The sequence below is a fragment of the Cavia porcellus genome, unplaced genomic scaffold (genome assembly GCF_034190915.1).
Source record: "Cavia porcellus strain 051 isolate PalLab524CR breed Dunkin Hartley unplaced genomic scaffold, mCavPor4.1 scaffold_16, whole genome shotgun sequence".
Classification (NCBI taxonomy): Eukaryota; Metazoa; Chordata; class Mammalia; order Rodentia; family Caviidae; genus Cavia; species Cavia porcellus.
The window spans coordinates 33,271,842-33,286,874 of NW_026947499.1; the positions used below are offsets into that span (position 1 = coordinate 33,271,842).

General features: G+C 50.4%; 2 protein-coding genes across 7 annotated transcripts; both read left to right on the forward strand.

Moving 5' to 3' along the window:
- Nucleotides 1-2,824: 2,824 nt before the first annotated feature.
- Nucleotides 2,825-5,790, forward strand: Gfer (growth factor, augmenter of liver regeneration). Of its 6 annotated transcripts, none has more exons than XM_005007392.3 (3): nucleotides 2,825-3,007; nucleotides 3,887-4,083; nucleotides 4,926-5,790. In XM_005007392.3, the coding sequence occupies exons 1-3, from the start codon at nucleotides 2,864-2,866 to the stop codon at nucleotides 5,086-5,088; spliced, it is 504 nt and encodes a 167-aa protein (XP_005007449.1). In that variant the 5' UTR covers nucleotides 2,825-2,863; the 3' UTR covers nucleotides 5,089-5,790. The 6 variants fall into 6 exon arrangements, with proteins under 6 accessions (XP_005007449.1, XP_063082364.1, XP_063082365.1 ...); XM_063226294.1 differs by lacking the exon at nucleotides 2,825-3,007 and adding an exon at nucleotides 3,014-3,550; XM_063226295.1 differs by lacking the exon at nucleotides 2,825-3,007 and adding an exon at nucleotides 3,014-3,550 and having other exon boundaries at nucleotides 3,890-4,083.
- Nucleotides 5,791-8,501: 2,711 nt separating this feature from the next.
- On the forward strand, nucleotides 8,502-12,526 carry Syngr3 (synaptogyrin 3). The gene is made up of 4 exons (XM_003478471.5): nucleotides 8,502-8,760; nucleotides 10,413-10,650; nucleotides 10,951-11,093; nucleotides 11,170-12,526. The coding sequence occupies exons 1-4, from the start codon at nucleotides 8,662-8,664 to the stop codon at nucleotides 11,377-11,379; spliced, it is 690 nt and encodes a 229-aa protein (XP_003478519.1). The 5' UTR covers nucleotides 8,502-8,661; the 3' UTR covers nucleotides 11,380-12,526.
- Nucleotides 12,527-15,033: the final 2,507 nt, after the last annotated feature.

Genomic DNA, 15,033 nt, shown 5'->3' on the forward strand with positions numbered 1-15,033 from the left:
ACATGAAATGAAAAAGACATATAAAACCATTGTACAAGAAGTTCTACCATGTCTCTTGTTATCTTCAATAGAATTGTCTATATCATCAGACATAGTATAATTGAATATAGCAGTACATAACAATATTAATAAAAACAACTTTGTTAATAGTGTAAAACTTCAAAAACAGGGCTGGGGATTTAGCTCAGGGCATAAGCACCTGCCTTGCAAGCAGGCAGTCGTGAGTTCTATCCCCGGTACCGATAAAAAAAAAAAAAACTTCAAAAACAGGTAGTGATGAAACCAGAATAGGTATCGTAGTGAACTTGTCATCTTCAGTGTAGTTGCCTATACTCTCAGACTTGATACTATCAATCGTAACAATTTTGAATAAAATCTGTCAATTCCAAACAGCAATCAAACAAGCCAGATTTAACTAAGGTCAGTCATGATAAAACAATATAAGTTAAACAGGGCTCCAGATTAAGTTAATAGGATATTAAAGATGATTACTGTTCTATTTCCTGTTATTTTTGGGATAGCTGTCTGTGCCTTCAGATCTAATGCAAGTAGACAAACTGGGACAGAATAAAATCTATCTAAACAGACCGGTGTGAATAACGGGGGTTTTAAATCCTGATACACTGTTAATAATATCTTCTGTCTGGCTCAAAATTTAAAAAAAAGTAAAAGGGCTGGGGATGTAGCTCAGGCATAAAACACTCCTAAATTCATTCCCTCAGTGCACCCTCCCCCGCCCAAAGGCATCAGGTCAAACTAGTCCTGCCCAAAACTGTACTGTACCTTCCCGCTGTTTTTAGAACAAATCCTCATTTCTATGGCTGCTGAACAAGGTCCTTGGTGGGACCTTGGCCAACTCTGGATCTCTCCCTCCTATTTCCTCCCCCAAATCCTGGCCTATTGGCCTTTTTGCTCCTGCAAAATGCCAACACCTTCTCATTTTAGAGTTGGTCTTGAAAGGGTTTCTTAGCTGATCCCCATAGTTTCACGCCTCTGCTTAATGGGTTCCTTTGCCCTGTACACAGCGCCACCTAAGTTTGTAAGTGAACATTTATTAGAGTGACTATTAGAGTGACTCTCTAGTCTTTCTTTTTTGTTGGTTTGATTTTACTTTTGGTTTTCTTTGAGACAGGCTCTTGTTTTGTAGTACAGGCTGGTTTTGAATTCAATATGTAGTGCAGGCTAGCCTCTAACAATCCTCCTGCCTCAACCTTCAGAGTGCTGGGATTTTTTTTTTCCTTATCTTGATCAATGATTGAACTATAAGCTAAGGACATAATAGATGCATATTTGTTCCTTGTGCTTCCCAGTACCTGGAGTAGTACTTGGGACAGAGTTATGTATTACACCTTTTTTTTTTTTTTTTTGTCTTTTTCATTCTTATTGGTATCAGCGATCAAACTCACAACCGCCTGCTGGCAAGGCAGGTACTTATGCCGCTGAGCTAAATCCCCTTTGTGAAACAAATGAATACGTGGGGGTAGATGAATCTTGAAGGCCGATCTCTAGTTAGATTTAATAATCCTTTATCCCTGAGAGGGACGTGGTGCTGCATGTCTGTAATCCCCTCAAATGGGTGACTAAGGCAGGAAGATGCTATAAGTGAGGCCAGCCTGGGATACATTGTTTAAGGCCAGGCTGAACTGAATAGGAAGACCTTTCTCAAAAATAAATAAATATCTTTTATCCAGCCAGGCATGATGGTGGGTACCGTAATCCCACTATTATGGAAGGCTGAGGTAGCCTTCTATAATATAAGGATATAAGGGAACAAAATTCCCAATCTACTATGTGTCTGGTATGAGTTCGTGTTCTCTAAAATCAAAGAATGACTTTTAGGAACAACAGAGGTTAAGAGCAGAAATATTTATTGAAAGCTTCTGTTTGAGAGAGACAGACAGACAGACAGAAGGGGTCCCAAGTGGGTTGCCAAAGATTATGTATTTTTTAGAGATTTTTAGAGTAAAACCATGAAGTGAGACGGGTCTAAAGTGAGGAAAATTGGAAACTTGCAAGGTAGATTGGCATGAGGTGGGACAGAGCTATGGTCAACCAATAAGTTTAATTGTTCAGGTAAAACTGACCAAATCAGGGTCAAGTGGGGAAGCAAGTCACGTAGCAAGGGAGCATTCTTATGAATCAGTGACTCCCAGCTTCTCCAGGTGATCCATATCTAATCTAAGGTTTATACTTAAGAGTGTGGTTGCATTTCTCTCGCCTTCTGTCTTGAGATCAGACCCACAGCAAGAGGTGTGCCTCTCCTCCAAGGTCACAAGACCTCTGTGCAGGCTTCCTTGAGGACCTAGCCCTGTCTGACTACCTGTAATATTTCTAATTAGCTCAGCTGCCTGTAACAGCAGAATTACAAATTGGAGCCCAGCACAGGCAATTTAGCGATTTATTGAGCCCATGTCTCAAAAAATAAAAAACAGGTTGAGGAGGCCCTGGGTTCAATCCCCAGTACTGCCAAAGCAACAATAAAAATAATAGTATGGGCCAGCTATGGTGGCCCACTAAACCCAGTGTTTGGGAAGCAGAGACAAGAGGATCGCTGAGAGTTGAAGCCAGCTTGGACTATGCAACTAGTTCAGGCCAGTCTGAACTAAATGGGGAGAGCTTGTCTTAAAAAACAAACAGAAAAGTAATATTTTGTCCAAGATAGGAGACAGCTGTGAAAGCTTGCCTCTTGAGCAACTGCTGGCCGGTCGGCATTCCCAAAGTGCCCGACCCACAGCTCCTGGGTCCTAGCGACTTCCGACCTCTGTACTGTAATACTGCACCCCGCGTTGCTATAGCGCCAACAGCAGCCAGGTGGGTGTGCTATCCAGCTCAGGGCACAGAGCTCCACCGTGGGAGAGGAGCGATGGGGAAGTCGCGAACTGCATCCCGGACCTGGCCTGGGCCTCCACCCTGGAGCTCAACGCGGCCGCGGCACTATTTACACAACAAGCTGATCTTTTACAGGAGGAAAAACGAGCGCCGCAATGGACCGCGAACGCCAAACCCGGTCAGGGAAACGAGGTTCAGAGGCCCTACTTGGGCCCGGGGTTCCGGGCCCAGCATCGCCTCGGCTGGGTCCCCCGGCCGGACAACCAGCTTAACCCAGGCTTCCAACCCTGCCTAGCGCAGCGCCCCAGCCTCAGGCTCCGCCTCGCCCCCTGGCCCCGCCGCAGGCCTGGGTTCTTGTGGGCGCGCACTAGCCCTGGCGCGCGCGCTGGTCTGGAGGCCGACCTGGCTGCCCAGGTGGAGGTTGGCCTGGCCCAGCAGGCTGTGCGCGGGCAAGATGGCGGCGCCCGGCGAGGAGGCTCGCTTTTTCCGCAGTAGTCTCTTTTCCTTCCTCCCGAATGGCACGCGGTCTGAGGTGACAGACGATCTGGCAACAGATGCGCGGGGCCGCGGCGCGGGGCGCAAGGACGCCACCGCTGTGCCCCCCACTCCAGGCCAGGCGGCGGCCCCGGAGTCGCCGGGCATCCAGGACGCCTCGCGTAGGCGACCTTGCCGGGCCTGCGTAGACTTCAAAACGTGGATGAGGACTCAGCAGAAGGTGCAGGTGCCCCGTGCGACCTCTGAGCCCTAGCTCTTGCCTTTCGCCTGTTTCGGGAGCCCAGGGCAAGCATCTTATGGGCCCATGCCCCGGGGGGTGGCTATGTCTAAACTCTGTCCCCTCCTTCATGTCTGAATTTTGTGTTTTTGGCTGCACACAGGCCCGATTCTCTTAGCACTTGTGTCTGTAGTCAGTGTGGTTCCTGCTAGGGTTGAAAAAAGGGAAACTTTAGTGTGTGAAATGATGGGGTTGGAACCAGTGCGAGGGCTACATCGAAGGGGGAATATTTGTGGGTCTCCGGTTGGCAGAATGGACTGACCCTCAGTCGGCCTACTTCCGCAGCAGGACAGAAGGTTTAGAGAAGATTGTCCACAGGATCGTGAAGAACTGGGCCGCCACACCTGGGCTGTGCTTCACACCTTGGCTGCCTACTACCCGGACCATCCCACTCCAGAACAGCAGCAAGACATGGCCCAGTTCATACATTTATTTTCCAAGTTTTACCCGTGTGAGGAGTGTGCCGAAGACTTAAGGGAGAGGTAAGCTGTGACCACTGTCTGCAGGCAACAGAACCTTAATGGGAGGGCTCTTGGCTGATGTCACAGAGCCTAGCAAAATGAATACAGAGGTGGCAGAGGACTGCCAAGGAGCAGGGACTGTCATCTGTGAGAGGATAGGTTATATAAGCTTTCTGGCTTCCCCTCAGGAGGCTGAGCTGCCTGGATTTACCCCTTGGTGCCGCTGGGTTTTGGCAGTAGTCATACTTTCAGGAAGGGCTTCCCTGATTAGTGCCTTGCTTTGCACTTATGGTGGCCTTAGGTTAGCTAGGATTACACTTTGCCTAATTTATGGAGCTGGATTGCTGGTTTAAGACCTCAGGAACATATTGCTTTGCTCCCCAGGGCCATGACATCTTCACTGAGACACCCAAGTCAAGCATGTTCCCTCATAAGTGCTTTTGGTGTTGAATGTGCAGTAGAGCTGCCAATGTAGTTTAAAGCCGGGCAACTAGAATGAGGTTTTTTGCTGAACTGGGGCACTGTTTACAGTTATGTGGTTAAGCGTGGCCTTCCCCTCTACATTCTGCCTTTCAGAGACACTAGGTTAAGGCTTCCTGATTGTTACAAGGTCGTAAAGTTAATGTCTGTTATTTAATGTCTTGCCCTGGGCATTTGTCTGGGTTTGCCAAGCTCCCTAAGTGGATGTGTGGAGCAGCCCATGAAACCATAGGGTCAGCTCTGTTTGTGGAATTCCTGTACCTTAGAGGATGAGGACATAGCCAGGTATGGCTCACTGCAGCACCCAGCTCCCTTCCCAGGAGCTGGCAGGGACAACATGACCACTGCTTTCTTCCATCATCTTTCTTGTGCTTCCTACACAGGATAGGCAGGAACCAGCCAGACACTCGAACTCGGACATCCTTCACCCAGTGGCTATGCCATCTGCACAATGAGGTGAACCGCAAGCTGGGCAAACCTGACTTTGACTGCTCACAGGTGGATGAACGCTGGCGTGATGGCTGGAAAGACGGTTCCTGTGACTAAAAGGACCACCTTGTTTGGAGAGGGATGGGACAGTAATTAAAGTGCATCTGAACTACAGCCTGTTGTGTCTCAGCAGAACAGTCCCCTGGATACTGCTCACAGGGTCACTTCCCTCAGGTAGAATACAGTAGAAACGGAGGTGCCTACTGAAAGCATTCGGTGGCCTCTGCCTTAGATGAGACTCCATGAGACTACAGGTGATGAAGACAGGACCAGTCATGCTGCCACTTGCCACTCAGCATGTGGCCACCTGCCTCAACTCCATAACATGGACTTAGTGCCCCCAAAGAAGATGGAGAGCACAATTGGGGTTCCCTGTGCCTACCTGGGATCAGGCCAGTGTGTAGCTGTGGATGCCTGCAGTGCTGTGGCCTCAATGGCCTGTGCTGTTGTAGCTTCTGGGTTTTATTATTACCAAGAATTGAATTCATGACCTCACACTTGCCAGGCAGGTGTTTGTGCCACTGAGCTAAATTCCCTGGCCTTCACGTTGCTGTTTCTGGAATGAGGCCTACCCTGTGTTTAGTGTCGTTAGGGAAAGCTCAGGCAGAGATTTTTTTCTGAGGATCCCGCTCATGCTACTGACACCCTGGCAGGTACATGGCCTTTCATAGCAATGGCAAGGCTTGTCTGAAGATCATCCTTGGGGCAGCTTCCTTAGAGTTTTGAGACCAAAATAAAATGCTGGGGAAATGACTGAAATCCTGTTTTCAGTGTGTTTTGTTCTGGAACTTGCAGTGATGGGTAGGGTCTGCTCTTGTCCCCCTAACCCCTGATTTTTTTTGAGAGAGGGTCTTACTATGTAATTCAGTCCTATGGATTTGTGGCAGTCCTCCTGCTTCAGCCTTTTGAATGCTAGGATTATAAGCCTGTGCCACGATGCCTGGCTCTTGTCCTTTTCGGCTTGGTTGTGTTCTATCTGGGATTCTGGCTTCTGAAAGATACAGGCCAGTATTATCCCAGGAATAGCATATGGGAGTTGTTCTTTACACCAGTGAAACAGAAAAGGTGATGAATTAAGTTTGGGGGACCACCAGGTATGATAGCACACACCTTTAATTCCAGCACTCAGGAGGCTGGGACAGGAGGATCATTGCTAGTTGGAGACCAGCTTGGGCTACAAAGTAAGCTCAAGGCCAGTCTGAACATAGCATAGCAAGACCCTGTCTGAAAAAAGACAAATTTGGGGTGACCTAGACCCTAAATTTTCTCAGCACCATGTTTCCCCAGGCCTTGGCTCCCAACCAGAGTAGCAAAGTAGCACTGTGTGCCCCTGTCCTGTGATTGTAAAACCCAGGGTGCTTTTATCCCTGTGATGTCAGCCTTTCCTAAAAGAAGACTCAACTTTGTTTTTTGTACTAGAGAGCGAACTCACGACCTTGAGCTTACCAGACAGGCTCTTATGCCGCTGAGCTAAATCCCCTGCTGAGACTCAACTTTGGCATAGCTGCCTGTTCCTTAAGCAAAAGAGTTAAAGTACCTCTGTCTGAGGAGCCCCATTGCAGGTGCTGCCCAGAAGAGGTAGGTGACACAAATGAGATAGGAGATGCCAACAGAGAAGTTGCTCATCCTTCCTCCCCTCTTCTCTGTGACTTTTCTCAAGGCCTAATGCAGCTTATTGCACATTTGCTGAGGATTCATCAGGTGCCCTCTGGAAGCTGTGAAGCTGTGTTCAGTTGCAGATGCGACACCTGCGTTTTTTCTTTTTCTTTTTTTGTACTGGGCATCAAACTTCTCAACCTGGCACTTGCTAGGCAGGCACTTTGTGCCACTGAGCTAAGTCCCCAGCCAGAACCTTCATTTTTTTCCTAACTGGTTTCCCCAGAGTCAGTGCCTGTCTGTGTCTTATACATACACACACACTTCACCTTGGACTTTTCCCTGGGTTTCTAGGCTAACACAGTGCAAGAGAAGGTTCTGGGTCAAGTTGGCATTTGAGGGCTGCCAGCATCTAGAGTTAAGGGAGCCATGACCTGGGCCACTGAGGCTCAACAGGTCTGGCAGGAGAAGGCACCTGAAAAGGGCTGCCAAGAAAGGGTACAAGAAAGATGGGGATGAAGCTTAGTGGTAAAGTACTTGCCTGCATGCAAGAGAGTGACATCTATAAGTGTACTCTGGAGAGAAGGGGCCCACAGGATCAGACATACCCTTTTGACTGGCAGGGGGAAGTTATTGGGGTTTCAGGGAGACGGAGGAGAGGTGTTGAAAGCAGAGGATGATAACTCCAATGTGCTGCTAAAGGAAGCAGAAGTGGCATCAAGAGCTGTTTGTTTTTTCAAGTGCAACATGTTGGGATGCTAGTACAAATGACATGAGGGAAAGGGAGAACTGGCGAACAGGAAGCTTACAACTGACAGGTAAGGGGGATGAGACCAGGTATGAAGTATACCTGACATGACAAAATGGTAGTGGGCAGCCCCTGTGGCCACATCTGTCCTGCCTACTAACCTATTTCTAGGCCGAGGAAGTTTGAGACAAGAACTAGTGGGTCAGACATTGCTTCATGTCCAAGCTTACCTCTGAATGCATTAACATTCCTTCCTATACCCCTTCAGTAAACCACTCAGTCTGGTGGTCAACTAGTGCAGCCTGCTTATCCCTGCACTGATCCCAGAAAACCAGAGATGCAAGATGGGGGGGCCCTTCCCATGACAAATACAACACCCCCACCCCGTCCCTGCCTTCTACCTTCTCCAGAAAGGTCAGACAGGAAAATGACCTGTTGCCAGAGGCATTTCTTGGGAAAAGGGGTCCTGTCACCAGGCTCAGGGATTATAGGTGACTCAGTAAAAAGTTCCTTATCTATCTGCTTTTCTTTTTTTTGGCACTGGGGATCCAACAATTACCTGGCAAGCGCTTGAGCTGCTGAGCTAAATCCCAGGATGCTTCTTCCCTCTTAATTCCAGTACTTCAGTCATAAATGAATCCTTACAGGATATGAACGAATGAGAAGGACTTTTGGAAACCACAACCTGGTCCAGAAGAAGTGTAGAAATACCCAACACGCAACCATTTTGGCCCCTTTGGTCTCTGCCTCCCACACAAATGTCCCTGTGAGCAGAGGCCATTCTTCCACCTGACCAAATCTAGACCCTTTTGAGAGAAACTGGGGTGCAGAGGGATTATAGAAAAGTCACCTACCTCTGTCTTTTGGGGCCAAGAACAGAGAGTCAGCTGTCTCTCCCTACAGACAGCGGGAAAGATGCTGGGGTCTCAGTTTCCCCTTCTGCACTCACTTGCCTTTCTGTCCCTGCTTCCCCTCCCCTGCCCCAATGGGGACCTGGTGGTTAGCCACCAGAGCTTCACCACCACGCCGGGGACCGCAGGCGAGGTGGGCAGGGTGGACGAAGGGCAGGGCCCAGCTCCGCGCGTGGACCCGCGGGGGGCGCTGGTTTGGCCCGGCCCCGCCCCGCGCGCCCCCGCCGCGCGCTCCCGGGAGGCGGCGGCGGCGGCGGCGGCAGTATCCAGAGCATCAGCGGTCTTGGCAGCAGCCCGGCAGCCTCGGGCGGGGCCGGCCATCGGGACGACCCACGGACAGAGGTCGTCGGGGGCGAGTGGCCCCCCAGGCCGGCCATGGAGGGCTCCTCATTTGGCGCGGGCCGCGCAGGGGCTGCCCTGGACCCCGTGAGCTTCGCGCGGCGGCCACAGACCCTGCTGAGGGTCGCATCCTGGGTGAGTGGCCCTGCCAGGCCCCCTCCCCAACTCCTTCGTTCCCCCACCCGACTCCCAGCCCCTTGCCCCAGCCCTGACCCTCGTCTTCCCCTCCGCCAGCCCCTCCCCCGCCGGCCCCAGGTTGAGGTGACGTCACTGGGCTGGGCGCGCCCACCTGCGGGCGGGGGAGGGGCTGGCAGCAACCCGGAGACCTTGAGAGGTCACCGCCGGTCGCCCCCTTCCCCCGATTCCGTCTTAGGTCTAACTCCAACCCCTTTCCTCAGCCTTCTCTCCGTTTTTCCTGCTCTCACGACCTGGAAGCGGGCACCGGGGTGGGGACGCTCTGCCTCAGCACGATGAAGGCGCTAAAGGAGCCGAGAGAGATCAGGAAAGGCGCCCCTCTTTCCCGCACACACAACTGCCAGGCTCCTTTGAAGGCAGTCGGCCCTCCTCAAGTCCCCCAGATCTGGGTGAGATTTAAAGGAGGGGTCTCCGCACTGAGAGGGCTTCCTGAAGGAGGTGCCAGGTTTGAGGCAGTCTGGACCCAGGCACTTGCCTTGCTCCTCCTCTTCACCCTTCTAGGAAGGAGAGACCGAGTAGAGTGCCTAGTTCTGGGTTTTAGATGAGGGCGGTGCCCAAAGAGGGGCAGGGCCCCGGCCTTCCCTGTGAAGTGACTGACTAGACCAGCAAGCAGGAATCCTGCGTTCTGCCCCAGCTCTAGTCCCGACTTGTGGACTCCGTAGGGGGACATCTCCATGCCCTACTTGCCCCCTTTACTGGGTCTCTCAGAGATGGGGGAGGAAAAGAGCAAAATGATGAAGTTGAGGCAGGGGTCAGTTCTTGGAAACACAGAGCTGTGCAGAGTTAAAGAACAACATCAGTTTTAAAAGAACCGTGACCCACCTGATACCTGCCTCCCCAAACTGTGTGCAGAAATTACTGAGATTGGGCTGAACTCTAAAGGTCAGTGATGTCACCTTTTGTACACACTCTGCTGATATTAATCAATTCCATGGGAAACATCATTCCTCAGGTACCCACCACTTTGGAAGATGTAGAGGTTCTCTCACCCAGCCCTCTGAACACTGGGCTGTTTACCAAGGCACACATATCTGCCAGATGCTGAGGGCACGTTCAATCCTGGGCCTGGCCTACACTTTTGTACGGCCTCCCTTCCCCACACCCTCCAATCTGCAATCCTGAACTCACGACTGATGTGAAGACTCCTGTTCCACACTCTGGAGTATGCCCTGAATGGACGTTATAGTCCCTAGGTGGTATAGAGGAGCTGATTTGAATCTCTTCCCTGACTCTGATAAGCCAGATGACCCTGGACAATCCTTTCAACTGTTGGAACTCTGTACCCCCACTGCAGAGGGGATAAGAACATTGTAGCTGCTTTGTAGCTAGCTCAGGAAGAAATTTCTGACCATAAAACAGTGGCATTCCATGGGTTTTCGGAGGGTTGCATTTAAAAGTAGTGGTGTTAGCACAGTACGTGGACCAGGCAGATGCTCACTAATTGGTTCATGTTGTCCATAATTACTAAATACAGGAAGGATGGGAAAGATAGGTCCGGTACTGCAGAGGAACGCGGGCGCACGCCCGGACACCTGGGTGCTAAAGGGAGGAGGGCCTCTGCAGGCCTTGAGCAGCACCGCCCCTGCCCGCAGGTGTTCTCCATCGCCGTTTTTGGGCCTATAATCAACGAGGGCTACGTAAACGCCGACAGCGGCCCGGAACTGCGCTGCGTCTTCAACGGGAACGCGGGCGCCTGCCGCTTTGGCATCGTGCTGGGACTTGGGGCTTTCCTAGCCTGCGCCGCCTTCTTGCTGCTGGACGTGCGCTTCCAGCAGATCAGCAGCGTCCGGGACCGTCGCCGCGCTGTGCTTCTAGATCTAGGCTTCTCAGGTAGGCCGGGCCAAGAGGGGCGGGGCAAAGAGGAGGGCTGGGCCAGGAGGGGCGCAGCCTGGCCCCCGTGTGCCCGCGGGCTTCAGGGGCGGCGGACCCAGCTCTTGCCTTGGAGGGATCAGCGGTAGGCGATGGCTGCGATGAGCCGGCAGGTTAAGTGTGCCTCGCTGGACCCTATGGCCTCTGCCTGCGGAGTCTGGCATCCTGGGGTCGACTCCAGACCCGGCAAAGCGAGGTGCACCGTGGACCCTCGGTGTCTGCGGGTGACAGATCACCCCTGGCTGCGGCTGCCACCCTTAGGTCTCTGGTCCTTCCTGTGGTTCGTGGGCTTCTGCTTCCTCACCAATCAGTGGCAACGCACTGCGCCAGGGCCCGGCACTACACAGGCTGGGGACGCTGCGCGAGCTGCCATCACTTTCAGTTTCTTCTCCATCCTCAGCTGGGTAAGTATGGGCCCAGGGGGCAGCAGGGGACAGGGACACTTCAGCTGGCCCGACTGATCTGTGCCAACCCCCACAGGTGGCGCTTACCGTGAAGGCCCTGCAGCGATTCCGACTGGGCACGGACATGTCACTCTTCGCCACAGAGCAGCTGGGCACTGGGGCAGGCCAGGCCTACCCTGGCTACCCAGTGGGCAGTGGTGTGGAGGGCACCGAGACCTACCAGAGCCCACCCTTTACCGAGACCCTGGACACCAGCCCCAAAGGGTACCAGGTGCCCGCATATTAGCGGCTGGCAGGTGCAGGCAAGGGCTCAAAAGCCACCCCGGCAGTTCAGGCCCCAAGACCTCCTGGAGCCTCCCTCAGGTCCTACCCACCCAGCACCAGGGATCCAGGGGATGGCTACTGTGGGCTTCCATGCACCAAGTGAATGGAGCCCCTCTGGGGCTCCTGGGCTGTCCCCACCAAGCTCCCTTAGCAGAAGGGTACAGACCTGATGTCCTGAAAGAGGGCATCACAGCCTGGGGTGGGCTGCAGAAAAAGAGGCAGTCCCTTCATGGGCCAGGCAACCTGGGGCTTACCTGTCTATTCCAAGGTCAGAGGTACCACTGCTCTACACTGCCTGGTGCTGGGCTTCCCAGGATCAGGGGTAAGGACACTGACCTCACCCTGAGGCCAGAGATTGTGACCACTGGTCCCCATCCCCGGTCCTTATGGATAGTGACTACTTTTGCTGCTGTCTTGGTTTGCCCTCTCTGGAGCCACCCTCAGTTTCGACTCATAGACTCTAGAGCAGCCTGGCCTGTTAGTGTTGTTGTGATTGTGGTCAAGTCTTACAGTTTTATCTTATAATACCCCATAAGTTGCCCCTCTCTGTGGGCCATTCTGACCAGGAAGGCATAAGACAGCTGTGGGCCTGGGCAACAGCCCTTAGGTAAGACCTTGCCAAAGTGAAGAGTAGAACCTGGGTGCCAGGCAAGACATGCTTCTGTATAGGAAAGAGTCCTGGAGCTTCCACCTGCCAACAGTGGCCTTGGAGACAGCCATTCCTGCAAACTGTCTTACCTTGGCTTCCTGGACCAATTTGTCCTTCCCTACCCTGTACCCTGTTTTAAGGCCCAGCCTCATGGGGGTTCCCGTGCGTAGCTGACTATTCATGCATTGCACAAAGCTGGCTTTTCACATAAAGTTAAATCAGACATGTTGCCATATTTCATTCTTACAGACAGATGCCTCCCTCTGGAGTTGCAGTTGAGTGGTATCTATACATTGTAGCATAGAACAATTATTTAAGTGATATTTAAGTGAATATGTTTACAGTTTTTGTATATATGGATCTCTCTTCTGAAAGAACAATCCATGATTGTGTATTTTTAGTGACCCATATTCTGACTGCAACTTCTTTACAATAAAGATTGTAAATGCATTGACTGTGATCCGGATCCTCCTGGAATAATTTCTAATTCTACCCTTTCTGGTTCCAGGGGCAGGAACCTTCAGGCCCAGAATACAGGAGTGGGTAGGGAGGTGGAGGCTGGCCTGACCTCCAGGTTTTGAGAACTCCAGATCCAGAGTGAATCACTCTGGTCTGGATAAAAACTCTCCAACTCAGAGCAGGCTTTCTGTGATGCTGACGATGAGACAAAGACCACCATGAAGACAAGGGGCTAGTGAACTTCTGCACCTTAACTCAAGGCTTACTGTTATTCTTTAAAAGTATGATATGTGTGGGGCTGGGGATTTAGCTCAGCAGCATAAGCACCTGCCTTGCAAGCAGGCAGTCTTGAGTTCGATCCCCGGTACTGATAAAAAGGAAAAAGACAAAAAAAAAAAAAAAAAAAAAAAAAAAGTATGATATGTGTTCTTCTGTGCCCCTTACTCTCCTTCAAAAACCAAGTGTATAGAGCTAGGCATGGTGGCTCATGCCTGTAATCCCAGTACTCGGAAGGCTGAGGCAGGATGGCCCTTGCAAGTTCAAGACCAGTCTGGGCTGCAAAGTGAGCTTAATGCCTGCCTGAATTGCATAGAGAGACCCTGTCTCAAAAAGACCAAAAATAAATAAATAAATAAATAACAGCAACCAAAAAAACCCCAGGTGTATCATTAAAGCCAGGATGTCCTGACTGCAGTGTCTCTCCAGGAGTAAACCAAGTGAGAAAATAATATTCTTTCTTTCTTTTCTTTTCTTTTTCTTGAGACAGGATCTCATACTGTAGGGTAGGTGTGTGCCACCATGCCTGGTTGAGAGAATACATTTTTTTTTTTTTTTTTGGTACTAGAGATTGAACTCACAACCTCACACTTGCCAGGCAGGCACTTATGCACTGAGTTAAATCCACAGCTGAGAGAATAAAATTATTAGGGATTATCACAGAGAGATAGGGAATAGAAAAACCTCCCAGGTTCTTAACTCATTAAAAGTGTGGTTTATACCAGGCATGGTGATGTATACCTATAATCCCAAACTCTCAAAATTGAGACAGGAGGATCACTGTGGGGTTTTTTTTTTTGTTTGTTTGTTTGTTTTTTGTTTAGTACCAGGGATCAAACTCACAACCTTGTGCGTGTCAGGCAGGCACTTAAGCCACTGAGTTAAATCTTCAGCCCTGATCACTATACTTTTAAGGCCAGCCTGAAGTGTATAGCAAGAACCTGTCTCAAAAATGCAAAATAAACCAGGTGTAGTGGTGCATACCTATAATCCCAGCGCTTGGGAGGCTGAGGCAGGAGGCTTGTTGCAAGTTCAAGAGCAGCCTGGGCTACAAAAGTGAAGTTCAAGGCCAGCCTGAACTGCATAGTGAGACCTTGTCTCAAAATACAAAACAAGGGGCTGGGGATTTAGCTCAGCAGCATAAGCGCCTGCCTTGCAAGCAGGCAGTCGTGAGTTTGATCCCTGGTACCGATAAAAACGAAAAAGACCAAAAAAAAAAACCTCCAAAAACCAAACAAAACTCCACAAAATGAACACAGCTCATGGTTTGTTTTCTTCTGAGACAGAACTTTGCAAACTGCTTTTTCTAAAGCAGCCAGATCTGGTAACAGCAGATCCTTGTAATCCCAGTACTATGGAAGCTGAGGCCAGAGGATCCCAAGTCTGCACCCAGTCTGTGTAACTTAGCAGGACCCTGTTTTATTTTGTTTTGTTTAAAAAGAAGGACTGGGGATATAGCTCAGTGTGAAAATCCCAAGTTCACAATACTGCAAATAAACCAAATACTAGCAGTTATTATTCGCATTATTGAAGATTACACCCAGGCATCACAAGCTGTTTGTTTGTTTGTTTGTTTGAGACAGGGTCCCGCTATTTAATTCGGATTGGCCTTGAACTCACTATGTAGCCTAGGTTGGCCTCAGACTGACAACAGTCCTCCTGCCTCAGCCAGTCAGGTGTTGGGATCACAGGTGTGCGCCACCATGCCTAGCCACCAAGCTTGCTTGCTTATTTATTTGTTTGTTTGTTTGTTTATTTTAGTACTGGGGATTGAAGTACTAGGGCCTAGTACTAGTATTTAGTACTAGGGCTTTCATATAGAGCTACATCCCATATGCCTTGTTTTTGTTACTTCCTTTATAGCTAGGACACAATAATTGACACAACTAAAAAAGGAGAAGATTATTTTGGCTCACAGTTTCTGCAGGAGTCCATGGTTGGCTGGCTCCAAGGCAAGACAACTCACCAGAGGCTCAGGGAAGTGGCTTGTGGGATGGTAGACAGGAAGCAGAGAGCAAGGAAGAGCAGAACCAGGGAGGGAGACAAATACTTCCTGACCACAGCCCTAGTGAACCAACTCCGATGACCAGGCCCCATCTCCTAACAGCAAGTCAGTTACTATAAACCCCATAGTCCAATTACCTTCCCCAATCCCCACCTATGGCCATATGAGGTTTTGGGGAGATATCTACATATAGACCTTAACACTCCCATTTTATTCATTTTCAGAGC